At 40.8% G+C, this 27581-nt stretch overlaps 1 protein-coding gene across 3 annotated transcripts in view; it reads left to right on the top strand.

The window, feature by feature from the left end:
* Nucleotides 1-27581, top strand: part of POLR3B (RNA polymerase III subunit B) — a 136416-nt gene that overhangs the window by 87090 nt on the left and 21745 nt on the right. For all 3 annotated transcript variants that reach the window (XM_003907087.5, XM_021922859.2, XM_009181591.3), the window contains 4 exons: nt 2048-2257; nt 4678-4836; nt 6804-6921; nt 11054-11196. In XM_003907087.5, the coding sequence (XP_003907136.2) occupies nt 2048-2257; nt 4678-4836; nt 6804-6921; nt 11054-11196 (630 nt within the window). The remainder of the gene's footprint in view (nt 1-2047; nt 2258-4677; nt 4837-6803; nt 6922-11053; nt 11197-27581) is intronic.

The following is a 27581-nucleotide window of genomic DNA, read 5'->3' on the forward strand; positions in this document are numbered from 1 at the left end:
CAACATAAATTTTAAGTGATTTCATATAAAAGGACAAACTTATTGTCAGTGAACTTTACCATAATCCCAGCAGTAGTAATCTTATTTCTAAAACAGTAAGTGATCTATTGCCAGGTACCCTGCCCAGTTTATTAGTTGGCACTAAAATAGCATAAATTAATTGACAATTTATAGTGCAAACTCGATAAAAAGTTCATGAGGTTCAGTTCGACTTGTTTTTCAGCTGAATCCTGTTAAATTTTTAGAGATTTAAGCACATACTGTCATAAAAAGTATAATGGGATTCTTCAGTTTAATTCACTTGACATTTATTGAGCATCTATAATCTATATAATAAGCATGGCACTGTCACTATACTAGGTATTCCCTACATATTTACTATTTATTTCAATAGTAATTGTCAAGGAGTACCATATCATTTTTGCTGCTTGGTTTATTTTCTTTTTCTTTTCTTCTTCTTTTTTTTTTTTTTTTTTGAGACAGGGTCTTGCTCTGTTGCCCAGGCTTGAGTATAGTGGTATGATCTTAGCTCACTGCAACCTTTACTTCCTGGGCTCAAGCACTTCTCATGCCTCAGCCACCCAAGTAGCTGGGACTACAGGCACACACCACCATGCCCAGTTAATTTTTGCATTTTTAGTAGAGACATGGTTTTGTCATGTCTGGTCTTGAACTCCTGAGCTCAAGGTCTGGTCTTGAACTCCTGAGCTCAAGCAATCCACCCACATTGACCTCCCAAAGTGCTAGGATGACAGGCATGAGCCACCACGCCCAGCCTGAATAACTTACTTTCATCCCCAAAATGAAATCATCATTGATTTAATGACATGAGTATGGAGAAAAAGTTAAAGGAAATGAATATTGAGTTTTGGTGTCTGCACACCCTAGGGTGTAACTCTGTGAAATGGCACTTAGGTACTTTGGAGTGTGTGTGTGTGTGTGTGTGTGTGTGGTGTGTGTGTTGTGCATGTGTCACCATGGAAGCATGTGCAAGAGAGAGAGGCTTAAAGCTAGCTTCTTTTTTCTAACACTAACATCTGTTCTTAGCTATTCACGGGGGAAAAAAAAAGAGATACCTAGGAGAAGTTAAAGAGGCTCTGTAGCCCACACTCAAGCTCAACGGTAGAGCAAGACTGAGTTTTCCAAATTTAACGTCTCTGTGTAGCATCAGTTCTGTGCCCACAAGCCCAGGAGACTAAAAGACTTTTCTTCAGACAGGTCCATGAACCCCACTGTGTTTATGAGGGGAAATGAGAGAAAGGGATGAGAGAAAGGGTTAACCTTCTGATTTCATGTTCAGTTGACAGTGACCCAATAACACCCTTCTGAGGAACAATCAGGTGGAAAGACTGATTGCTAAGGAGGGAAGAGCCCACCCCTGATTGGGCTGTACCCTAGATTTCTTAAGGAAGGGACCAAGCCTTTTCCCATTTTATCTCCAGTGTTTGGCACAGAGTAGATGTTTATTAACTGCTTAATAAGTGAATCATCAAATAAACGAATAATCCCCTCTTCCTTGCTCTCACTTAATTCCTCTTTGTTCATTCTTTTTCTTCCCTTTTCTCCTGTATTCTTTTTCATTTAGAACTTTTGTAATTGTTTATTTCTTTTTGTGGAATATACCTGTTTATCCATTTTATAAGCTCCTTGGATGTGAACACTGGGCGTTATCTTACATTACCTCTCCCCAGCAGGCCTGGAACATGGTAGAACCGAATAAAGAATTGTTGATTATGAAGTTAACCAGTGGAAACTAAATCCCTTAAATGGGATAATATAAATCCAAAAAGTCTAAATTATTTAGATTAAGATATACTCTGAGTATATTTTTCCTTCTTTGTAGGACTTTAAAACTTTAAATATTAGTGAGAAAAGTTGCTTTTACAAGTTGTTGAGCCACCATGAGAGTATTGCTTTTGAAATTTTGAACCTGAAGAGTTTCTTCATTTTAATTAGTGATGTTAATGTATTTATCTCTATTTTCATTACTACCTTATTATTTCACATAATAGAATGTTGTATTTTGTTTCCTTCAATATCAATGCAGGTACTATAGGATACAACCAGCGAAACAGAATTGATACTCTCATGTATCTACTAGCATATCCACAAAAACCCATGGTTAAGACAAAAACCATTGAATTGATAGAATTTGAGAAACTGCCAGCTGGACAGAATGCAACGGTTGCTGTGATGAGCTATAGTGGCTATGATATTGAAGATGCCCTTGTTTTAAACAAGGCCTCTTTAGACAGAGGTAAGTGAATTTTCAAAACTAACGCCAAAGGTGCTTTTTGCAGAGTTAGATATAGGGATGATTAATGTAAAGATCACTTGGTTAATGTCATTTCAAGTTATTTGAATTTTATGATATAGAAACAGGAGATGGTTGGGTTTTGATGTTGGCTTTCTTGTCATTTTTAATGAATAGTATATTGAGATAATTTGTTAAACATACTACTACAGAATATTTTTCTTCTCTGTTATTTTATTGGGTTACGTGAGACAGTCCTTCAAAGAGAAAAAAACGTAAGAATGTGTTTTACAGCAGGAATTACAATATATGAAATATGTGTTTTCACTGTATCTAGTGATATATATTATTAAACCTGTTTGAGAGGGCAGTAGCAATATCTGGATGTAAAAAGCTGTTTCTTATTTGCGTAACCTCATAATTTGGTACCTTCTTTGGCCAAGCGACGAAAGTTAAAAATATACGGCCGCAAACTCTGGCGTGGAGTTTTTCTGCTTTTCTTTCTGTTTTTGACAATTACTTTAGCAAGTCACCACTTCGTGATTTGTTAGACATCACCTGATCTGAAGTCTGACTTCTCTATTCATAATCTCGATTTCTCTTTTTCCTTTCTGGCATACCCACTATGCCTTCCCCTTCCCTCTTTGTAGTTGCTAGGCAGCCATAATAGTACTCCTAGACATGTGTCTTTGGCATTAATGTTGGCCACACTTAATTTATGCCTCTTTTTTTCCTCCAAATGACAACAGCCATGCTTTAAAACTAGATGTTTTCCTTTCTGATTAACTGGTAACATTTATGTGGAAATCTGAAGACTTTGTGATGTCTGTCAGAAACTCTGCAACCCAATTTAATGATCTGAGTTTACTGTCCGCTAGCTCTTAAGCTATCACCTGTGAATAAAATGTCTCTTTACACTTTGAAGAAAACAGTTCTTGATTTCATGCAGTTAAGATTCACATTGCACTCCAGCATGTTGCAGTTAATGGCTACTATATGAAATTTCAAGATCATGTAATGTTTCCAAACCAGCTGGCATTCTGAGCCCAGTTTATTATGGCCATACACAATTTCCTAGGAGCCATGATGACTACGGTCTTGCTTAAAGACACAAATGTCTTCATCTGACATCCAGTTGTAGAAATTTGTTACTTCATCTCACAGTCACCTTCATATTTAAAAAATTACATTACAGCCCTGAGATTTTATTTATAAATCCACTTTTACCTGATTGATTTCTAAAGTCACATTCTTAGATTTCTGCTTTTGGTGGAAAATTGTTAAGTGAAGGATTTTACAGCCATGCATTTATTTCATCAGTAATAACTGGCATTGAATCCTGAGACATTTTCTTATTTAAGTGAACTCTGGCATGGCTCAATATATCCTGAGGAGATTAGTAAGAGAATCTAGTTTAAAATAACTGCTTGGCCAAAGGGAAAAAAGAAAGAAATGCAGCCACAGAATCTTAGGAAATTATAGTGTTGAAGGAATGACAGCTGTTTTGGGTAACTCTACAACTCATGGATTTTTTTCTTTTAGGGATTCAGTGGTTGAGTTTTTTTGCCCCATCCAAAGGTTTTTCTTCTGTCCTTTTTGCTTATTTTTCTTCCTTTTATTTTTCGGATCCATTGGTAGACAGCTTATTTTTCTTAATGTTCAGATTGTTAGTTGACTTCACAGCTTTTCCCTCATCCACTAGATAAATGCAATCTAAAAATGTCATTAAACTCCAATCTTTAGGGAAGAGGAGAACTATTTTTCCCATTGAAATAATTTGATTGTTCTTTTTTCATTCTGTCTCTTCTCTGGAGGAAAATTAATGTTTTTACTTGCTGGCTTAGAACTTGCTCTAAATGCCAAATTTTAAAAAGAAAAACTTTCCAGGGAAGGTTAGCAGAAGTTGTGCACCAAAAGGATGTGTGTCCTGGCTCAGGAGTCAGTGGCCTTGTGCTGTTTAACACAGTCCTCAACTCTGCTGCCAACTTGCTAGATGACCTTGGCCACTTAATTTCTCTGGACCTCACTCCTAGTGCCTGTGAAAGGGATAGGTTAAGCAGGTGATTTCTAAGGCCCTTTCCAATTCTAATATTCTATGGCTCTGTCCTCTGAAAGAATCACAGTGCCAGTCTTAGATTTCTCTCATCCTTCTCCAGTTTGACAAGGTGTATTCCGTGCAGAAAATGGTTGTAGAGATTCCAGTGTTTACACAGACAGTAGGTAGGGGACAAGTCCTGTGCCACTTCTTCAGATTATCAGATTTTTATTTGGTTTGTACTGGTCCCAGATTATGATCAAATACAGAGAAGCTTTGGGATTTGGGGGAGAGTGAGGTGGAGTGGATTGCTGAGTAGCACAAATCCATGTTTTCTTATAGCTTTGGATTACTGGTGGTTCTAATGCCCATTTTGGTTTCATTTTAGGCTTTGGGCGTTGCCTTGTGTATAAAAATGCTAAATGTACATTGAAACGATATACCAATCAGACTTTTGATAAAGTAATGGGGCCCATGTTGGATGCTGCTACAAGGAAACCTATCTGGCGACATGAAATCTTAGATGCAGATGGTATTTGTTCTCCAGGTAAAAGCCTTTTGAAAGAAATATTTTTAATATATACCTTTGAAATCATGTGTTATTCCATAATATTTCTGAATATTTGACAAAAAGGGCAGAAAAACGTAACAACCTATAAAACCACTATCCAGACTCAACCAATGAGGTCATTTCTGGTGAATTTCCTTCCAGTTTGTTTTTCTATACACTATGTTTTTACCTATCAGTAATCTATGCTAACTGTAATTTTCTAGTTATGATTTTGAATAATAGAAAAGCCACTTTAAGGAAATATTTAGAGTAGTTCGTGTCCCTGCATCTGCACTGGTATTTCTTCATTTACGCATTTAGCTTACAGACTACTTTAGAATTTTATCCCCCTGCAAAGGTATGACTCCATTATAATTACAAACTTGTAATGCATTTTGTTGATGAAACAAATAGTCCTTGCCCTTATGGGTCTCACAGGCTGGTGCAGGAGACTGACATTGATCAGAGGATCATGCATAAACGCAGGTTAAGGAATCATATAGGTAGCTATGAGGCCATTTTATAGCAAGAGGATTTGACCTAGTTAGGAAGATCAGCATGGCCTTCCCCAAGGAAGTGAGCTGGAATCTGAAGGATAGGGAAGAGTTAACTAAAGAAGAGGGTCAGGGAGCGTGTTCTAAGTAGTAAGAAAAGCTTGTGCAAGGGTCCCGGAGCTTGGTAGTTGAAAGATCTGAAAGAAGACCAGTGCGGCTAACAAGAAGAGAGTGCAGGGAAGCATGGTGCGCATGAGTTGGTGGGTGACGCGCGGGGTAGGTGCCAGAGTAAGCAAGTCCTTGCAACTGTGTTAGTATTGTCTTTATTTTATTTTATTAATTTTATTTTTGAGACAGGGTCTCAGTCTGTCACCGAGGCTGGAGTGCAGTGGCACAATCTCAGCTCACTGCAACCTCTGCCTCCTGGATTCAAGCGATTCTCCCACTTCAACCTCCTGGATAGCTGGGACCCATAGGCGCGTGCCACCATGCCTGGCTAGTTTTTTGTATTTTTTGTAGAGATGAGGTCTTACCATCTTGCCCAGGCTGGTCTCGAACTCCTGGGCTCAAGTTCTCCACCCACCTTGGCTTCCCAAAGTGCTGGGATTATAGACGTGAGCCACCATGCTGAGCCCGTGATACTATTTTCATTATGATCCTAAAAGCAGTGATATATTCAGATACGTGTTTTGAAATGATCATTGTGACTACAGTGTAGAAAAAGGATTAGAAGGGCACTGAAATAGAAGGTAGACCTGGTACCAGGAGCTGAAGTGAAGGTGGAGAGAACCCAGTTGTTAGGAGGAAAATCCACATGACTTTGTCATGGTTGGCCTGTGGGTGGTGAATGCTTTATCAAGCTGTGATTCCAAAGAGACACAGAGTACGTGACTTCTCCTCCCTCTGTCTGCCTTTGTTTCTTGGAGGATTTTTCTCATCCTAACCCTGGTCAGTATGGCTTGGAAAATATGCGCTATGACAGTACTACAGGTAGTTGGTCTTTGAGCTTACCAGGAAGAGATACAAAGCAAAAATGGGAATAACAGCAAAACCAAAGAAATATTTTGATTTCCTCATTGCCCAAGTTGAATTGGTGGTGGCTTATTACTGGTTGAAATAACTGTAAATAAAAATAAGTGATCAAAACTTAACATCCTAAGAGATATAGAAAATTGCTATTTACTGAGATGGTGTTTCTTATGTTAACATAGTACTCTGAATTATTTTCTTAATTTTATATACACTATGATGTGTGTGTGTGTGTGTGTGTGTGTGTCTCATTCTGTTGCCCAGGCTGGAGTGCAGTGGCATGATCATAGCTCACTGCAGCCTCAACCTGGGCTCAAGCAGTCCTCCTACCTCAGCCTCCTAAGTAGTTGGGACTACAGGCATGTTCATCTGTGCCTAGTTCGTAATCTTTATTCCACACAGATGATAACAATATGCCTAACACTTTTCTTTTCTTCTCAGGTGAGAAAGTAGAAAACAAACAAGTGCTTGTAAATAAGTCCATGCCCACGGTGACTCAGATTCCTTTGGAAGGAAGTAATGTACCACAGCAACCACAGTACAAAGATGTACCCATAACGTATGTATTGGTTGTGCCTTGATAACATGTAGAAAGGTTAGAAAAAAAGAAGGAATGGGAGAAATTAGAAGGTAGGTCTAGGTGTGTTGGAGAACTAGAAATAGCAATTTGGGGTAACATTACTTGTCGTGAAAAAAGCATGGCATAGAATATAAAACTAGTCTATGGAATCATATAGACCCTAAACTGGGTTTGAGGTGTGGACCACATAGGCAGGGGTTCCTGGTGGAATTAACAACAGGATGAAGGGTACATGGCATAATAGTGCTTGGGTTTGAGGATCAGTGCAGCTTGCTGGAGTAGGTTGTGAAAGAGTTGGGAATTGATACTGCAGAGAGGGACATGATAAGAGTCATATTTTTAAACAGTGAAACACACTGGCCACAGCATGGCATCACAGTATACTAGAACATAGCCCAGCTCTCGTACAGGTTGTCTTGTGTATCTTACATGAGTAAAGCATTTAAATTCTGTTAGCTTCAGTTTTTTCATTTGTATAATACAATGAAAGAGTTAGACTTGTTAATCTCTAAATTTCTTCTAAGCTCTAAAATTTAATAAAGTATGAACCTAGTGAGAAGGGCCGATGATAGTCACCACATTGTAATATAAAAACCAAACTAGGAGAGACATTTAACCTAGTCAAGGTGAACTAGGCTAACTGAGTTTAGGAGGTGGCAGTGAGGGTGACATAGGAGAACTGGATTCTTGAGCTGTGATGGCAGTTTTACAAATGTATTCAATACACAGTAGCTGAGGCCTGCTGTGTGCCAGCCACCCTGCCTCTTGTGCCAGTGATATAGAGCTGAAATAAGCCACAGGTGTTGCTTGCAAGGAGTCGTATTTAGTTGGCAAAGACCCCCACACAAAAAAAGTGCGGTAATGACTGTGATCATAATAGCTTATTGGGAATTTATACTGTACCAGTTACTGTTCTGGACATTTTACATGTGTTAGCTCAGTTAATCCTACCACCACCCTAGGAGCTATGTTCTGTTAGTGGCTCATTAGAAAGATAAGATGGAAGCAAGGAGAAGTTAAGTAACTTACCAAGGTCACACAGCAGTAAGGGGCAGCACCAGGATTTGAAGTCATGCAATCTGGCTTCAGAGCGCTTCTCTTGACCATTGTGCTAAACACAGCAAGAGAGTCATCTCGGGTGCCATGGATTTGTCTCTGGAGGAGGAGCACCAAGGAAAAAATGGGCAGCTATGCTTAGGGGATGGGTCCAGACTCTTACACTGACTTCTACAGGGTGAACAGCTATTTTACAGTTACAGAGGTGGCTATGCTGGTTGGCTCTCTTCCTGTCTTGAAGGAGGGTATCTCTTTTTCTGTGCAAAGTTCATCTCTCCTTTTGGTTTCTTAATTTTATTCACTCTTTTCAGAGACCTTTTTCTGTCATCTTCTCTTTTATCCTCCCATATTTTCAACCTGTTTCCTATTGATTCCTTCTTTACAGGTTAGAAAATGTGCTCAGATACTTTTTACCTGTAAAGGAAAATAAAAGTTTTTTCTGGTCTTTGTGTCCCTTTCTAGCTGCCACTGTATTCCTCTTCCTTTGACTGTGAAGCTCCTCAGAGCAGTCGTCTGTCATCTCCATTTCTACTTTGTTACCTTCTGCTCACTCCCTAACCCTCAGAACTGGCCTCTTACCTACCTCCTCATTCTCCTGAAACAGCTCCAGAGGAGGTCACCAAAGACATCCTATATGTTCATTTCATTCAAGAAATACTTTTGTTTTTGAGACTGAGTCTTGCACTGTCACCCGGGCTAGAGTGCAATGGCACTATCTCGGCTCACTGCAACCTCCACCTCCCGGTTCAAGCGATTCTCCTGCCTCAGCCTCCTGAGTAGCTGGGACTACAGGTGCACACCACCACACCCGGCTAATTTTTTGTATTTTTACAAAAATAAAAAATACAATATGTTGTCCAGACTGGTCTCAAACTCTTCGCCTCATGATCCGCCCACCTCGGCCTCCCAGAGTGCTGGGAGTCATAAGTCATGGCACCCAGCCCTTAAGAAATACTTTTTGAGCATTAACAGTATGCCAGGAACTATTCCAGGCGCATGGGATAGTGCAGGGAGGAAAACCAGCAGTACCTGTCTTTGTGGGAATCACACCCCAGTGCGGGAAGAGAGGAAGTAAAGAAATAAGCAAAACCCATGTGTAGTCGAATTTGCCAAATCAGACAGACTCTTCAATCGGAATCTTCTTGCAGACTGGGACTTTGTCTCTTTTTTTCACCTTGTACCCCCTAGTGTCTGGCATAGTACCTGGCACATAGTGGGTATAGTGGGTATTCATTCAGTAAATAGTTATCATATGAATGAATGAATTTCATGTGACCCTTCTATAGCATTTGACGCCACTGACCTCTCCCTTCCCTTGATGTTGTGACACTGCTCTCACCTGGCCCTCCCTATCGGTCTAATCACTCACTCTTAGCCCCCCATCCTTCCTGGCCTTGTGGTGACTTCACCCTGGCCGGGATGATTCTTGAGCCTCATCCGGACAAGCTCCCCTATTCTCAGCACTCCAGTCACCCTCTTTTTGCTGATGACTCCCATATAGACATTTGCCTGGTGTCAGCTTCCTATCAGCACTTGGGCAGCTTTACAGTGGCCCCAAACAGGCTCCTCCTCCTGGATCCCTGTCTTGGTAAATGGCATCAGCTGCCAGCAGCCAGCCGGTCACCAGCACAATCTGACTCCTTTCCTTTACCTGCCACACACACCAATCCTGTAGTTCCTGTCATCTTAGCAGCTCTCTTCTCTCCTTCCTGCTGCAGTGTCTGCGCTGTGGCCCTCTGCTCTGCCTGGAGTTCTTGTTAACTGTCCATCTGCCTCCAGGCTGGTACCTCTCAGGCTCTCTCTGCATCACTGCTAGGGTGATTTTTTCTTTTTGAGACAGAGTCTCGCTCTGTCGTCCAGGCTGGAGTGCAGTGGTGCAATCTTGGCTCACTGCAACCTCAACATCCTGGATTGAAGCAATTCTCTTGCCTCAGCCTCCTGAGTAGCTGGGATTACAGGGGCATGCCACTACGCCCAGCTAATTTTTATATTTTTAGTAGAGATAGGGTTTCACATGTTAGGCTGGTCTCGATCTCCTGACCTCATGATCCGTCCGCTTTTGCCTCCCAAAGTGCTGGGATTACAGGCGTGAGCCACCGTGCCTGGCTGGGTGATTTTCTAAACTACTCCTCTGGCCATGTTACTTTCTTGGATAAATAGAGTGAAACTTGAGTAAGTTAAGTGAAAGTATGAATGACAGGGGCGCCTGTGGGAAAGGCGTCCTCAGCACACCTCCCTGGCCTCCCCCTCACACACTAAGCTGTATGTTTCTAGGAAATCACCTCTTATTATCCAAAATGTGCCATCCTAATTCAATTAGGCCTTGTGCAATCGCTCAGGCTGCCACTCTGCCAGTGACCCACTCTGGTCAGGTCTCAAGTTGAGGGTTACCTCTTCTGTGGCAGGGCTTGACAGCCTGCCACTCCCTGCCACCACTGTCATTCCCCACTCCCAGCAGAATTGACTATCTCCCTTGAGCCTCTCCTGTTCTTCACACCAGATGTCTACTGCACGTGTCTCCTGTCTCCTCCTTGATTGGATTGTGAGCTCCTTTGGTGCAGTAACTGTGTCTACTTAATTGTTAGGTGTCCAAAGGCTACCAGGATCTGATACGTGGTAGATTTCTAATAATGTTTGTTATGTGAAAAAAAATTAATAATTGAAAAGCTGAGTAAGTAAAAGTACTATTACCATTAAGAACTAGGAGTTGAGTCTGAAATCCCAGTTCCACTTTGTATGAGTCATGTGCCCTTGGACAAGTTACTTAACTCCTCTAAGCATCAGTTTTCCTCATCTATAATAAGGGAATAACAGTATGGACTGTTGTGAGGATTAAATTGCACTGTGCCTTCCTCATAATAAATGTGTAGTGTTGTAAAAGGGAAATTGTGAAATTTGAATTTAATGTTTTAAAAAAATGGAAGTCATTTTTCAGAGCCCAAGATGAAAATGTCAGAGTACTCTATGGTAGGCATGAAATGAAATATAACATGGGTGAGAAGGTCACAAAGGGCAGTTTGAAAACTCTGTTTTAGTGACTTTCTCTTAACACCAGCTATAAAGGAGCCACAGATTCATACATTGAAAAAGTGATGATATCTTCAAATGCTGAAGATGCTTTTCTGATCAAAATGCTGCTGAGACAGACAAGGCGTCCAGAAATTGGAGACAAATTCAGCAGTCGTCATGGGCAAAAAGGTAAATTGTATCATTTCTCAACTTGATTATAAAACAATATATGAATGATTTGTTAACCACTTACATAAAATTACCCCATTTATAAAATTTACTTTGGAAAAGTATTACGTTGTTATAAAAATTCTTATTTCTTAGATTAACCTGTTTATATTTTAATGGCATTTAAAAATATATGGTACACTTGCTCCTCTGTGCTGTCTATTTCATTCTCCTGCAGTTGCTATGCCCAGAATTATAATTATAACTACATTCTAGGTGATGCACCTGTTGAGATACATGTAGCTGTTCAAAAAATAAATAGTAGTGCCTTTAAGGTACATCTTTAAACTACTATATTTTCTGTTGGGTCATAGTATCATAAGATGTCAGCACTAGAAGACACCTCAGAGTTATCCGTCCCCTTGTTTACAGATGAGGAAGTTTAGACCCCGCATTTTCAGTGGCCAGTCAAGGATACGCAGCTACTTGGTTGTTGAACTGGTGTTAGAACCTGGGTCTCCTGACCCCAAGGCGGTGCTTTGTGTGTCTCCCACATCTAATTCCATTGGCAAGCCTCACTCATTCCTTTGATGGTTACTGCACAGTTTTCATCTATTTGTAGTTTTCTTTATTTTCAAGAAACACAGCACTGTATCACTGTTAATTAACTCATTTATCAGTAAGGTCTTGTTTAGTCAGTATACACAGTGTTTAAAGTGGAAAGTTTGTCCTGGGGTTTGAATTTTAGCTCTGCCTGTCACTTAGCTTTAAGAACGACAGCAGCTAACACTTTTGTAGCACTAACTGTGTGCCTGGCTGCGTTCTCGGCACTTGACAGGTGCTAACTCATTTGATTCTCACACAATTCTGGGAGGGAGGTAGCATCATCATCCATATTTTATAGATGAGGAAATAGAGGCATAGAGAGATTAATAGCTTGCTCAAGGTCACACAGTTGATGGGAGAACTGGCCTTTGAACCTTGGCAGCTTGGCTCCAGAGACCTAGCTCTTAATTACTAGGCCACATTGACTGTTAAGCAGTTAGCAATGTGCCTGGCACATAGTAAGTGCTCAAGAAGACCATCATTCTTTTGCTATATACTTAAAGTACATCACTTCTACTTTTCTACCTTGACTCTCACATTTGCTTATAAATTACTAGTGCGATATCTTCTTATTTTTAATTGGTTTGAAGATAACTGCACATTGTGTTTCTGCTGATTTTAAGTTTCTTTGCCAAGCAAGTATATCCATGTTACAGTTCTCTTGGTCAAGTATACCCAGCCTTAGTTATCATTCTGCCAGTGAAACTATGTCAGACTAAGATACTTGTTCATCAAAATCATTTTTAGTTCTGTTGACAGAGGCAAGATTATTTTAGCCTGTCAATATTTTTAAGAAATAATTGGTTCCATCTGTTAATGTGAATTTGAGACACCTGTAATTCATATAGTTCCCTGAGATACTAACTCTTAATGCCCTTTGAGTATTTTTTAAAGTATCTTGAGTTTCTAACGTTTTATATGGCTTGCCAGTAAAAAATCAAATTCTGTATATTGAAACTATTTCCCCTTTTCTCTTGGTCTTGACAGTTGCTGAGTCAATTATGGGGTAACCTTAACCTCATTTGCTAGGTCATTGTGGGGTAACCTTAACCTCATTTGTAGTCTGTATCTTACTTGGCCTCCTACTTGGACAAAAGCAAAGTTGATACTCTTCTTGTAAAATATTGACACTGGAAGCTTCACAAGAATGCACACCATAAGAGAATATCCCTTCTGAATCACTTTACAAGACTAAGATACTCCAAATCCTTATGTCTTTATCCCATCAGGGTATTATGCAAAGAGTTGCAGACTAGCAGATATTTCAGTGGCTATGCAATGCGTTCTAACTCCACTAAACTTTTTTTTTTTCAAGTTCTGGATTACATGTGCAGAACGTGCAGTTTTGTTACATAGGTATACACGTGTCATGGTAGTTTGCTGCACCCGTCAACCCATCACCTACATTAGGTATTTCTCCTAATGTTATCCCTCCCCTAGCCTCCCACCCCCAGCAGGCCCCAGTGTGTGATGTTCCCCTCCCTGTGTCCAAGTGTTCTCATTGTTCAACTCCCACCTATGAGTGAGAACATGCGGTGTTTGGTTTTCTGATCTTGTGATAGTTTGCTGAGAATGATGGTTTCCAGTTTCATCCACGTCCCTGCAAAGGACACAAACTCGTCCATTTTTATGGCTGCATAGTATTCCATGGTGTATATGTGCCACATTTTCTTAACCCAGTCTATCATTGATGGACATTTGGGTTGGTTCCAAGTTGCTATTGTGAATAGTGCTGCAATAAACATACTTGTGCATGTGTCTTTATGGTAGAATGATGTATAATCCTTTGGGTATATGCCCAGTAATGGGATGGCTGGGTCAAATGGTATTTCTAGTTCTAGATACTTGAGGAATCGCCACACTATCTTCCACAATGGCTGAACTAATTTACACTCCCACCAACAGTGTACAAGTGTTCCTATTTTTCCACAACCACTCCAGCATCTGTTGTTTCCTGACTTTTTAATGATTGCCATTCTAACTGGCATGAAATGGTATCTCATTGTGGTTTTGATTTGCATTTCACTAATGACCAGTGATGATGAACATTTTTTCATGGGTCTGTTGGCTGCATAAATGTCTTCTTTTGAAAAGTGTCTGTTCATATCCTTTGCCCATTTTTTGATAGAGGTTGTTTGCTTTTTTCTTGTAAATTTGTTTAAGTCCTTTGTAGATTCTGGATATTAGCCCTTTGTCAGATGGATAGATTGCAAATATTTTCTCCCATTCTGTAGTTTGCCTGTTCACTCTGATGATAGTTTCTTTTGTTGTGCAGAAGCTCTTTAGTTTAATTAGGTCCCATTTGTCAATTTTGGCTTTTGTTGCCATTGCTTTTGGTGTTTTAGACATGAAGTCTTTGCCTGTGCCTATGTCCTGAATGGTATTGCCCAGGTTTTCTTCTAGGATTTTTATGGTCCTAGGTCTTATGTTTAGGTCTATGATCCATCTTGAATTGATTTTTGTATAAGGTTTAAGGAAGGGGTCCAGTTTCAGTTTTCTGCATATAGCTAGCCAGTTTTCCCAACACCGTTTATTAAATAGGGACTCTTTTCCCCATTGCTTGTATGTGTCAGGTTTGTCAAAGATCAGATGGTGGTAGATGTGTGGTGTTATTTCTGAGGCCTCCATTCTGTTCCATTGGTCTAAATCTCTGTTTTGGTACCAGTACCATGCTGTTTTCGTTACTGTAGCCTTGTAGTATAGTTTGAAGTCAGGTAGCATGATGCCTCCAGCTTTGTTCTTCTTGCCTAGGATTGTCTTGGCTATGTGGGCTCTTTTTTGGTTCCATATGAATTTTAAAGTAGTTTTTTCCAGTTCTGTGAAGAAAGTCATTGGTAGCTTGAGGCGGCAGGGAGGGGTAGTATTGAATCTATAAATTACTTTGGGCAGTAAGACCATTTTCCTGATATTGATTCTTCCTGTCCATGAGCATGAAATGTCTTTCCATTTGTTTGTGTCCTCTCTTATTTCCTTGAGCAGTGGTTTGTAGTTCTCCTTGAAGAGGTCCTTCACATCCCTTGGAAGTTATATTCCTAGGTATTTTATTCTCTTAGTAGCAATTGTGAATGGGAGTTCACTCATGATTTGGCTCTCTGTCTGTTATTGGTGTATAGAAATGCTTGTGATTTTTGCACAGTGATTTTGTATCCTGAGACTTTGCTGAAGGTGCTTATCAGCTTAAGGAGATTTTGGGCTGAGATGGGGTTTTCTAAATATAAAGTCATGTCATCCACAAACAAAGAAAATTTGACTTCCTCTCTTCCTATCTGAATATACTTTGTTGCTTTCTCTTGCCTGATTGCCCTGGGCAGAACTTCCAATACTATGTTGAATAGGAGTGGTGAGAGAGGGCATCCTTGTGCCAGTTTTCAAAGGGAATGCTTCCAGTTTTTGGCCATTCAGTCTGATATTGGCTGTGGGTTTGTCATAAATAGCTCTTATTATTTTGAGATATGTTCCATCAATACCTGGTTTAGTGAGAGTTTTTAGCATGAAACGCTGCTGAATTTTGTCGAAGGCCTTTTCTGCATCTATTGAGATAATCATGTGGTTTTTGTCGTTGGATCTGTTTATGTGATGGCTTACGTTTATTGATTTGCGTATGTTGAACCAGCCTTGCATCCGAGGGGTGAAGCCAGCTTGATCGTGGTGGACAAGCTTTTTGACGTGCTGCTGGATTCGGTTTGCCAATATTTCGTTGAGGATTTTCGCATCAAGGTTCATCGGGGATATTGGCCTAAAATTCTCTTTTTTTGTTGTGTCTCTGCCAGGCTTTGGTATCAGGATGATGCTGGCCTCATAAAATGAGTGAGGGAGGATTCCCTCTTTTTCTATTGATTGGAATAGTTTCAGAAGGAATGGTACCAGCTCCTCTTTGTAACTCTGGTAGAATTTGGCTGTGAATCTATCTGGTCCTGGACTTTTTTTGGTTGGTAGGCTATTAATTATTCCCTCAATTTCAGAACCTGTTATTGGTCTATTCAGAGATTCAGCTTCTTCCTGGTTTAGTCTTGGGAGGGTGTATGTGTCCAGGAATTTATCCATTTCTTCTAGATTTTCTAGTTTATTTGCTTAGAGGTGTTTATAGTATTCTCTGATGGTAGTTTATATTTCTGTGGGATGGGTGGTGATATCCCCTTTATCATTTTTTATTGAATGTATTTGATTCTTCTCTCTTTTCTTCTTATTAGTCTTGCTAGCAATCTATCTATTTTGTTGATCTTTTCAAAATACCAGCTCCTGGATTCACTGATTTTTTTTTGAAGGCTTTTTTGTGTCTCTCTCCTTCAGTTCTGTTCTGATCTTAGTTATTTCTTGCCTTCTGCTAGCTTTTGAATTTGTTTGCTCTCGCTTCTCTAGTTCTTTTAATTGTGATGTTAGGGTGTCAATTTTAGATCTCTCCTGCTTTCTCTTGTGGGCATTTATTGCTATAAATTTACCTCTACACACTGCTTTAAATGTATCCCAGAGATTCTGGTACATTGTGTCTTTGTTCTCATTGGTTTCAAAGAACATCTTTATTTCTGCCTTCATTTCATTATTTAGTCAGTAGTCATTCAGGAGCAAGTTGTTCAGTTTCCATGTAGTTGTACGGTCTTGAGTGAGTTTCTCAATCCTGAGTTCTAATTTGATTGCACTGTGGTCTGAGAGACAGTTTGTTGTGATTTCTGTTCTTTTACATTTGCTGAGGAGTGTTTTACTGCCTATTATGTGGTCAGTTTTAGAGTAAGTGTGATGTGGTGCTGAGGAGAATGTATATCCTGTTGATTTGGGGTGGAGAGTTCTGTAGATATCTATTGGGTCCATTTGGTCCAGAGCTGAGTTCAAGTCCTGGATATCCTTGTTAAGTTTCTGTCTCATTAATCTGTCTAATATTGACAGTGGGGTGGTAAAGTCTCCCATTATTATTGTATGGGAGTCTAAGTCTCTTTGTAGGTCTCTAAGAACTTGCTTTATGAATCTGGGTGCTCCTGTATTGGGTGCATATATATTTAGGATAGTTAGCTCTTCTTGTTGAATTGACCCCTTTACCATTATGTAATGGTCTTGTCTCTTTGATTTTTGTTTGTTTAAAGTCTGTTTTATCAGAGACCAGGATTGCAACCCCTGCTTTTTTTTGCTTTTCATTTGCTTGGTAGATCTTCCTCCATCCCTTTATTTTGAGCCTATGTGTGTCTTGCATGTGAGATGGGTCTCCTGAATACAGCACACTGATGGGTCTTGACTCTATCCAGTCTGCCAGTCTGTATCTTTTAACTGGGGCATTTAGCCCATTTACATTTAATGTTAATATTGTTATGTGTGAATTTGATCCTGTCATTATGATGCTCGCTGGTTATTTCACCCGTTAATTGATGTAGTTTCTTCCTAGCATCGATGCTCTTTACAATTTGGCATGTTTTTGCAGTGGCTAGTACCGGTTGTTCTTTTCCTTGTTGAGTGCTTCCTTCAGGAGGTCTTGTAAGCAGGCCTGTTGGTCACAAAATCTCTCAGCATTTGCGTGTCTGTAAAGGATTTTATTTCTCCTTCACTTATGAAGCTTAGTTTGGCTGGATATGAAATTCTGGGTTGAAAATTCTTTCCTTTAAGAATGTTGAATATTGGACCCTACTCTTTTCTGGCTTGTAGGGTTTCTGCAGAGAGATCTGCTGTTAGTCTTATGGGCTTCCCTTTGTGGGTAACCCAACCTTTCTCTCTGGCTGCCCTTAACACTTTTTGCTTCATTTCAACCTTGAACCTGACAATTATGTGTCTTGGGGTTGCTCTTCTCAAGGAGTATCTTTGTGGTGTTCTCTATATTTCCTGAATTTGAATGTTGGCCTGCCTTGCTAGGTTGGGGAAGTTCTCCTGGATAATATCCTGAAGAGTGTTTTCTAACTTGGTTCCATTCTCCCCATCACTTTCAGATACACCAATCAAACGTAGATTTGGTCTTTTCACATAGTCCCATATTTCTTGGAGGCTTTGTTCGTTTCTTGTCACTCATTTTTCTCTAATCTTGTCTTCTTGCTTTATTTTATTAATTTGATCTTCAGTCACTGATATCCTTTCTTCTGCTTGATCGAATTGGCTATTGAAGCTTGTGCATGAGTCACGAAGTTCTCGTACTGTGGTTTTCAGCTCCATCAAGTCATTTAAGCTCTTCTCTACACTGGTTGTTCTAGTTAGCCATTTGTCTAATCTTTTTTCAGGTTTTTAGCTTCCTTGTGATGGGTTAGAACATGCTCCTTTAGCTTGGAGAAGTTTCTTATTACCGACCTTCTGAAGCCTACTTCTGTCAACTCGTCAAACTCATTCTCCATCCAGCTTTGTTCCCTTGCTGGTGAGGAGTTGTGTTCCTTTGGAGGAGAAGAGGTGTTCTGGTTTTTGGAATTTTCAGCCTTTCTGCTCTGGTTTCTCCCCATCTTTATGGTTTTATCTACCTTCAGTCTTTGATGTTGGTGACCTATGGATGGGGTTTTGGTCTGGATATCCTTTTTGTTGATGTTGATGCTCTTCCTTTCTGTTTGTTAGTTTTCTCTCTAACAGTCAGGTCCCTCAGCTGCAGGTCTGTTGGAGTATGCTGGAGGTCCACTCCAGACCCTGTTTGCCTGGGTATCACCAGTGGAGGCTGCAGAACAGCAAATATTGCTGCCTGATCCTTCCTCTGGAGGCTTCGTCCCAGTGGGGCACCTGCCTGTATGAGGTGTCTGTCAGCCCCTCCTGGGAGGTATCTCCCAGTCAGGCTACACGGGGCTGAGGGACCTACTTGAGAAGGCAGTCTGTCCGTTATCGGAGCTCAAACACCATGCTGGGAGAACTGCTGCTCTCTTCAAAGTTGTCAGGCAGTGATGTTTAAGTCTGGAGAAGCTGTCTGCTGCCTTTTGTTCAGATGTGCCTTGCCCTCAGAGGTGGAATCTAGAAAGGCAGTAGGCCTTGCTGAGCTGCGGTGGGCTCCACCCAGTTTGAGCTTCCCTGCCGCTTTGTTTACACTGTGAGCGTAGAACTGCCTCCTCAAGCCTCAGCTATTGTGGATGACCCTCCCCACTCCTCGCTCCACAGTCCCAGATCAATCTCAGACTGCTGCACTAGCAGTGAGCAAGGCTTCATGGGCATGGGACCTGCCAAGCCAGGCACGGGAGAGGATCTCCTGATCTGCTGGCTGCGAAGACCATGGGGAAAGCGCAGTATTTGGGCAGAAGTATACCGCTCCTCCAGGTACAGTTACTCACGGCTTCCCTTGGCTAGGAAAGGGAAACCCCCTGACCCCTTGCACTTCCTGGGTGAGGTGACACCCCACCCTGCTTCAGCTCACCCTCCATGGGCTGTACCCACTGTCCAGCAAGTCCCAGTGAGATGAACCAGGTACCTCAGTTGGAAATGCAGAAATCACCCATCTTCTGTGTTGGTCTCACTGGGAGGTGTAGACTGGAGCTGTTCCTATTTGGCCATCTTGGATACAACCAGTCTGCACTAAACTTCTTGAAGACAGAGACCATGTCCTTGTATTCTCCGTAAAGCCCAATAAGGCCTTTCTCATACATGACACTTAATAGATAGTAGATAATAGGTGAGTTCACAATGTATATGAATGAATGAGTGAATGAATTAATAAATTGGAGGTAGGGAAGTGATGGGGGTAGATTCTCTACTGTTGATGGATTGATTTTATTCAGGTTTTAATCTGTCTGCTATGTGTGAGTACGTGTATGTGTATAGACAAAGCAGTGCTTTTTTTTTTTTTTTTTGAGACAGAGTCTCACTATCACCCAGGCTGGAGTGCAGTGGCTCAATCTCAGCTCACTGCAACTTCCACCTCCCGGGTTCAAGTGATTCTTCTGCCTCAGCATCCCCCATTAGCTGGGACTACAGGCATGCGCCAGCATGGCTGGCTAATTTTTAGTATTTTTAATAGAGATGGAGTTTCACCATATTGCCCAGGCTGGTCCCAAATTCCTCAGCTCAGGCAATCCATCCACCTCAGCCTCCCAAAGTGCTGGGATTACAGATGTGAGCTACCGTACCCGGCCAAAGCAGTGCTTTTAAAAGTGAAAACAACACACCTAATTCGTAAGCTCCTGAAAATACAGACATCTAGGTAAAATGTCAGGAAGGTCTTTGTGCTATAGCATTTTTTCAGACTGTTAATATGATTGGTATAATGTTCATTAACAGGCATGCTTTCTAATTTGCAGTGATCTGAAACAGCAGATTTTAGAGAGCTGTTCAATCTTAGGGGAGCTTTGACTTGTATGTCTCTTTACAAAACTGAAGGAGTCCTCCTGGGTCTAGCTGACCTTTCACTTGTAGTGAGGAGTTTGTCTTGCTCCTTTTTTTTTTCCAGATGGCTTTTAATCCAAGGGTAAAAACCTTCTGATTAGCCTAGATTCCCTTGATAGTCCCTGCTCTTACAGCTTCATCAAATTTATGTTAAAGATTGGGGAAAAAACAAGCAAACAAACAAAAAGTAGGTAGTGTAAACTTTAACAGAGTAATAGAAGGATTGACATGGGACTCGTAACTGGACATAGTTTTTATTACTCTTAAGTATAATTTTATTATTAAATAATAAATGCACATTATTTTAAAAGGTCAAACAGAACAAGAAGGGGTTCTTTGTACAAAAAAAAAACCCATCAGTCCTTGTCTCTCCTCCTGACCCAACTTTGGTTAGGTATAAAATTCTAGGTTGAAAATTGTTTTCCCTAAGGATTTTGGTTGCCTTGCCACATCATCATCTAGATTCCATGTAAATTGTAATGTCACTCTTCTTCCTGGTTTTTTTGTGCCCTGTTTCTCTTTTTCCCTGCTTACCTCCCTCCTACTTTATTCCTTTCTCTCTGGAAGCTTTTACTATCTTCTTCCCTTCTTGAAATTCTGAAACTTCATAGGCCCTTTTTCCATTCCTTGTGCTGGGAAATTGGACACCCTCGCATTCTGGAGGTTTACGTTCCTTCAGTTCTAGGACATTTTCTTCTATTTATTTAGTTAATAATTTCCTCTTCCTCATTTTCCCCATACCCTTTCTGGTTTTCTTAGTGGTCAAATATTGGAACTTCCAGATTGATGCTCTAGTTTTCTTATCTTTTTGCCCTCTTCTTGTTTTTCTTTTTAGATTTGATCAATGTTATTTTTCAGATTTTTTAAACCTATCATATTTAAAATTTCTAATTAAATGTTTAAAGTTAATTTATATTCTTATAGCAAGAAATATGTAATTTTAGTTGTCTCTGAATTTTAGTTTTTTGGTTTTTCTTTTTAGTTTTCTTCTGTTTCTAATTTTCTTTCTTTCCTTTTTTCTTTCTCTCTCTCTCTCTTTCTTTTTCTTTCTTTCTTTCTTTCGCAGTATCTTGCTCTGCTCTGTCACCCAGGATGGAGTGCAGTGGCATGACCACAGCTCACTGCATCCTCAACCTCCTGGGCTCAAACGATCCTTCCATCTCAGCCTCCAGAGTAGCTGGACTACAGGCATGCACCACCATGCCTGGCTAATTTTTGGGTTTTTTTTTTTTTTTTTTTTTCTTTTTGTTTTTTATTTGTAGAGACTGGGTATTGCCATATTACCCAGGCCGGTATCGAACTCCTAGGCTCAAGCGATCCACCTGCCTCAGCTTCCCAAAGTGGCATTTGAACCTTGAGATTACAGTTGTGAGATTACAGGCATGAGCCACTGTGCCTGGCCATTTCTATCTTTCGATAGGATTTTCCTCTCCTATTTGTTTTAGTGTCTGAGTTGTTGTTATTGGAGGCTTTCCTCTAATACCTGGAATACCCCTGAACCCTAGAAAGCATTTGAAAGTTCTATGTGGATAGAACTTGTTGACTAGTGAATATCATTGTAGGGTGGTCAGGTAGTGAACCTCTTTATTGTTGGTGCCATTCAGTTTCAACATACTAGGATCTTTGTAACTCCTGCCTGAAGGTTGGAGCTGGAATGAGGGTGGGGACAGTGCTTAAGTCTATCAGCTGACCTCCAGGAGTCAGGCAGGGGCAGGGACTGGAGCTTACTCTTCAGTGCATAGACTTTTAATTCCTCTGTATCAAGCTTTTGACCAGTCCACCCTCTGCTGTACTTGCTACCCTTGGGTCTCAGATCAAGTACTCAAGTAGTGGTTACTCAAGTAAGAGTTGGGGGAGAAGTGTGGTTTCCTGGCTGTATGGGCTAGGGAATACAGAGAACTGACAATTTCTTATATAGACATTTATCTATACAAATATTTATTAAGTCTGGTACTATTCTAGGCTCTGGTGACAGGCAGTAAACAAAATAGATTAAAGTTCCAACCCTTGCGGAGCTTGTGTTCTTGTGGGCAAGAAGGAAAATAGTAAGTGCTGAGGGAATGATGTGTCATGAGATAAGAAAAGATTGAAAGCTGGGAAGGGGGATGGGAATCATGTCGGGGGAGGGCATGTGGTTAGTGATTCAATGTTTAGGCAGAGTGGATGGGGAACAACACCATGTTGAAAAGATGGCATTGAGTAAAGACCTGAGAGAAGTAAGGGGGTGAGCCCTCTCTGGCTGAAGAGCATTTGAGGTGAAGGCTTTGCGGCTGTAGCTCACCTAATAGAAGACCAGCAAGGAGGCCCCATGGCTGGAGCAGAGTGAGAGGTGAGGAGGCAGCCATGAGGCTCATAGGTCACAGCAGGAACTTTGGCTTTTATTCTGAGGGAGAGGGAAGCCACTGGAGAAGGGGTTTGAGCTGGTGAGAGATAATCTGACTGACACTGGCTGCTGTGTTCAAAGAAACTGCAGTGGTGCCAGTTCAAAAGCTACGTGAGAGTTGGAGGTGGGCTGGAAAAGCGTAACGATGAGGAATTGGTGAGAAAGGATCAGAGTCTGGACACATTTTGAAAGTAGAGCCTCCTGGAATTGCTGATGGGTTGGTCGGCTTTGACTCAGTCCTCTTGCTTTCAGCTTTGCACCTCACACTGCCTTTTGCAATACTAGTACTTCGTGTCTCTGTCTTCTGAGCCTTCCCAGGAATTGGGTGGTTGAGTGGGGGTGGCACCAAAGGCCGCATTAGCTCGCCTCTTCACACCTCATCTGCAGGGACTTAGGATTACTCTTCTGTTACTTTTCTCTCCTCTCTTTATCAGCCTTCAAAGTTGTAAAATTATCTCATGCCCACTTGATAACACTGTGCTTGTTCTTTCTCCTTACACGTAGGTTTACACCTTAAGTTTTTAAAACTCAGTGAGGTTTAGAGAAGCAGTGTTGATAAACACGTGTTTCATCTGTCATGTTTAACTAGAAATCTGTTTATCATTTGAGAATATTCAACACAAAAATGTTTAGTGAGTATGCTTGATTTTTTTCAGTGCAACTTACAGAACTGAAAATTATTTTAGTAAAAGATGAGAAGGATTTTCAGAGCACTAACCTTTTGTTTCCTGACCAGAGCCTTGCCTCTAAGACTTCTTCGGGTTTTTTTTTTGTTTTTTTTTTTTGTCTACTTTAATCATTTCTAGATTGAAAATTAATTTTAAAATGTTTAAAGCTCACACCCTGAGAATTATGACATAAATGCTAACAATCATGAGAGAAGCATTAATCATAGTTTGTCAGCTCTTATCTGAAAATAACTTATCTTTTTTCTGGATCATTGTTGTAACTAAGGTCTACAACTTTGATCCTCTTCTTGAATGTCACCCATCTGAAGCCAGAGGTATGCCAGTAGCAAAAGTCTATTTTTTGAAATTTTATTAATAAAATTCTAAAGATTCAAAGATACCAATAGTTTTGTTAAAATAATTGTATATGTTGTTAAATATCCAGAATACCTTCTTGGCTAACTTGGTGTATTATTCCATTTTCACACTACTATAAAGAAATACCTCAGACTGGATAATTTATAAAGAAAAGAGGTTTAACTGGCTCACAACTCTGCAGGCTGTACCGGAAGCATGGCTGGAGAGGCCTCAGGAAAGTTATAATCATGACAGAAAGCGACAGGGAAGCAGGCACATCTTACACGGCCAGAGCAGGAGGAAGAGAGAGAAGGGGGAGGTGCTACACACTTTCAAACAACCAGTTCCCGTGAGAACTCACTCACGATCACGAGAACAGCAAGCGGGAAATCCACCCCACGATCCAATCTCCTCCCACCAGGTCCCTCCTCCAACACTGGGGATTTGACACGAGATTTGGGTGGGGACACAAATCTAAACCATATCACTTAGGTAAGTATATTTTAGGTTCATTGAGATTAGGAAACATGCCCTGCTGATTTACTTAACCCCAAAGCACCCAGCATAGCACTTTGCATATAACATGGTATCCACTTATGATGTTTGAGGAATCCTTTATTAAATAAAGGATTTTACATATTCATTGGTCTTATTGGAAATTGTACTGACATAACAAGCCAAACTCATTACTCCCAGAATAAGTGTAATTTATTCTTCCTAGTAAGTACCAGAAATGAGATGCCTCATTTTTATCTAAACTGGCACCAGGAGTTTCAACACCTGAGACTCATAGCTTCCCAACCCTAACTGATCACACAGGCCCACTAAAGCTTCTTCAACCATAATAACTAAATATAGTCATCCCTCAGTATATGCTGGGAATTGGTTCCAGGACCCCTGCACATATTCAAGTCCCACAGTTGGACCTGTGGAACCCAAATATATGAAGAGTTGTCTCTCTGTGTAGAAGGGCTCACCTTCCGCAAATGCTGTATTTTCTATTCACATTTCATGGAAGAAAAATCCCCATATAAGTGGACCTACACAGTTAAGACCTGTGTTATTCAAGGGTCAACTGTATACATGCCCTCCCACGTCCACCCCGGGCACAAATGAGAACCTGCCTTGACAGCCCCAGGGAAACCTATTCGGTCATATTTAAGTCACTGTTGTGGGCTCAAAACTGTGTGGGGCACTTTAGGGGATAGAAGGGAAATGAATCCCTTGACTAATGCCCATGAGGAGTTGAATGACACCTGAAGCAAAAAGATCAATATGAAGGATTACATAGTTACATGCTAAATTATATGGGAGAAACCACTAAAAATATAGAGGTTTAGAGTTTAGTATAGATAGGAATAGAATCTTAGAGTTTGAAAAGTCCTTTTAGAAGTCCAGTCTAAATCCATCTTCTAGTATAAGAGTTCTTTTTAGATTATCTTTGGCAGATGGTTTTCCATGTTCATTGTGGCCTGTGAAGGGAGGCCCTTGCTATTTTCTGAGGCAGGCTCTTCTGTAGTAGCACTGTTCTGATGGTTTTCCTGAGTCAGAAGTCCTCAAGAGTTAGTAAGAGTGCTCAAGAGTCTGTAAGTTACTGCACTTAGTCCTGCCTTGTCTTGTGGGCCATAGTGAATGAACACATTGCCTTTTCATCACAACCACCCTCTGTTCAGTATTTAAAGAAAGCCCTTGGATTGAGGGAAAGTATAGCAGAGAGAGAAAGGTCTTGAATTCTAACTAGGTGAGCTATTTTGTCCCTTTATGCCTTGGCCTCCTTGATACTAATGTGTAAAAGCAGGGAACGCAGTGCCTGATGCACAGGCAGCAGGCCGTAAAGGTGAGCTTCGGGCAGGTCTGTCTTGGGTCTTCTTTTGCAGGCTGCTTGCAAAAGAAGACTTCAGATACTAGATGGGGTTCAGGCTTAGAGGGCTTTGATAAAGATGTGAAAGAGAAACAGGGGACAGCAGAGAAGAGCAAATCAATGGACTTGACTGAAATAAAGACAGCATAAAGAAGAAAAACCACAGGGACTGTGGTTTTAATCCTGGTAAATGATGGCACCAATCACAAAGCATTTGTGTCTCATTGACTTGAGATGATGCGATGATGGAAAATCATCTCAAGTGCTTATATTGTTGATTAATTCATCCATTTATTGAGCTTTCACTGTGTGCCAAGCACTGTTCTAGATACTGAAAATACAGAGGTAAACAAGACTGATGGGATCTCCGTTCTCCCAGGGTTTGTGTCCTCCTGGGGGAGAAAACAGACAGAAAAGAAGTAAACAAAAATATAAACCCCAACTACTTAGAAGGCTGAGGCAGGAGGATCACTTGAGCCCAGGAGTTTGAGACCAGCCTGGGCAGTATAGCAAGACTCCATTTCAAGAAAAAAAATGTGTAAAGAAAAATATAAACAGGATAATTTAAGGTAATGATAAGTGCCATATATGAAGAATGATGTAAAAGAATGGATGGTTTAGTGGTGGGGGTGTGTACTTTAGATTATGATCAGGAACAGCCTATTGGAGGAAGCGACATTGAGCTGAGACATGAAGGATACAAAGGAGCCAGCCAAGCAAAAGTCTGGGAGGATTTAGTTATAGGCAGAGAGAACCATTAGGGTAAGAGTTCTGAGGCACGAATGAGCTTGGTATATTCAAGGAAGAGAAAAAAGGCCAGTCTGGTCAGGCATATATGCCTGACAAGGAGCGTAGTATGAGACTTGTGGGGTGAGAGGAGGAGGATGGTGGCATATCCTGTAGGGCCTTTTGGCTAAAAGAAAGGAGATTGGACTTTACTCCAGATAGGCTGGGAACCAACAGAACTGTTGGATGATGGGTATCTTGGTCCATTTTCTGCTGCTATGACAAAATACCACTGACTGGATAATTTTTAAAGAAAAAAAGTTTATTTGGCTTATGGTTCTAAAGACTTGGAAGTCGAGGAGCATGGCACCAGCATCTGGAGAAGATCATCCCGTGGAAGACAGGCAGAGAGGCAGGAGAGCTTGCTTTTATAACAAAGCCAGTCCTGAGATAACTAACCCACATCTGTAATAATGGCATTAATCCATTCATGGGAATGGAGTCCTTATGACCTAACCACCTTTTAAAGGCCCCGTATCAATTAAATCTCAACATGAGTTTTGGTGGGTACATACAAACCATAACAATGAATGTAAGCAAAGGAGTGACAAGATCTAACTTACAACTTCTAGAGCTCACTGTGGATTCTATATGACAAGTGGATTGGAAGGGGCAAGGAAGGGGGCAGGGAGACCATTGCAGTGGTCCAGGCAAGAAAGGCTGGTGACTTGGACTAGGACAGCAGCAGTGGAAAAATAGAGAGAAGTGACTGGATTCTGGACATACCCTGGAGATAGAGCCAACAGGACTTGCTTATGGCTTGGATGGATGTTGCGAGAGGAAAATACAGGATTTGAGGATGAAGTTTGTGGCCTGAGCAACTGATAATGCTGTTTACCAAGATGGGATTGATTGGGTAAAGAATAGTTTTTTGGCATTAGACAAGGTTAGAGGTTGAGAGTTTGGGCCTCAGGTTGAAATGCCTGTCTTCTCCAAGTGAAGATATTAGGTTGGCAACTGGGTATAGAGTCTAGAGCTCCAGGGAGAGATTTGGGCTAGAGAAAAAATTGAGGAATCATTTGCATGCTGTTTATCTCCACAATTATAATATTTTACTTTTGGCATATTGATCGTTTGTTAGCACTTTTATCTATATTTCATCCTTTAACTAGTACAGTTCCAGTTTGTGTTGTTATTCCTACTATAAAGAGTAAGGAGACTGAGGCTCAGGGAGGTGAGTAGCATGCCTCCTACAGCTTAGTGCTGGCAGAGCCTGCATTTGAATCCAGGGTTTTGATTCCAAGCATATTGCCCATTTGGTTAAATCTGGTTAAAGGTGGCTCTTTTCTCTTCTTATATCTTATTCTGCTCCTGAGATTGCCATATACCCAGAGATTTCTCATTGGAAAGACGCCACCTTTCCTGAGGATGAATCCTGCTGTTTCTTAGTATTATTTTCTGTCTCCTCCTTAAGATAGGCATCTTCTCAAAATTCCTATTCTTCCTGGATAAGCAGCTTTACAGCTGCCACAAATCCAGAATAAAT

The sequence above is a fragment of the Papio anubis genome, chromosome 9 (assembly GCF_008728515.1).
Source record: "Papio anubis isolate 15944 chromosome 9, Panubis1.0, whole genome shotgun sequence".
Taxonomy (NCBI): domain Eukaryota; kingdom Metazoa; phylum Chordata; class Mammalia; order Primates; family Cercopithecidae; genus Papio; species Papio anubis.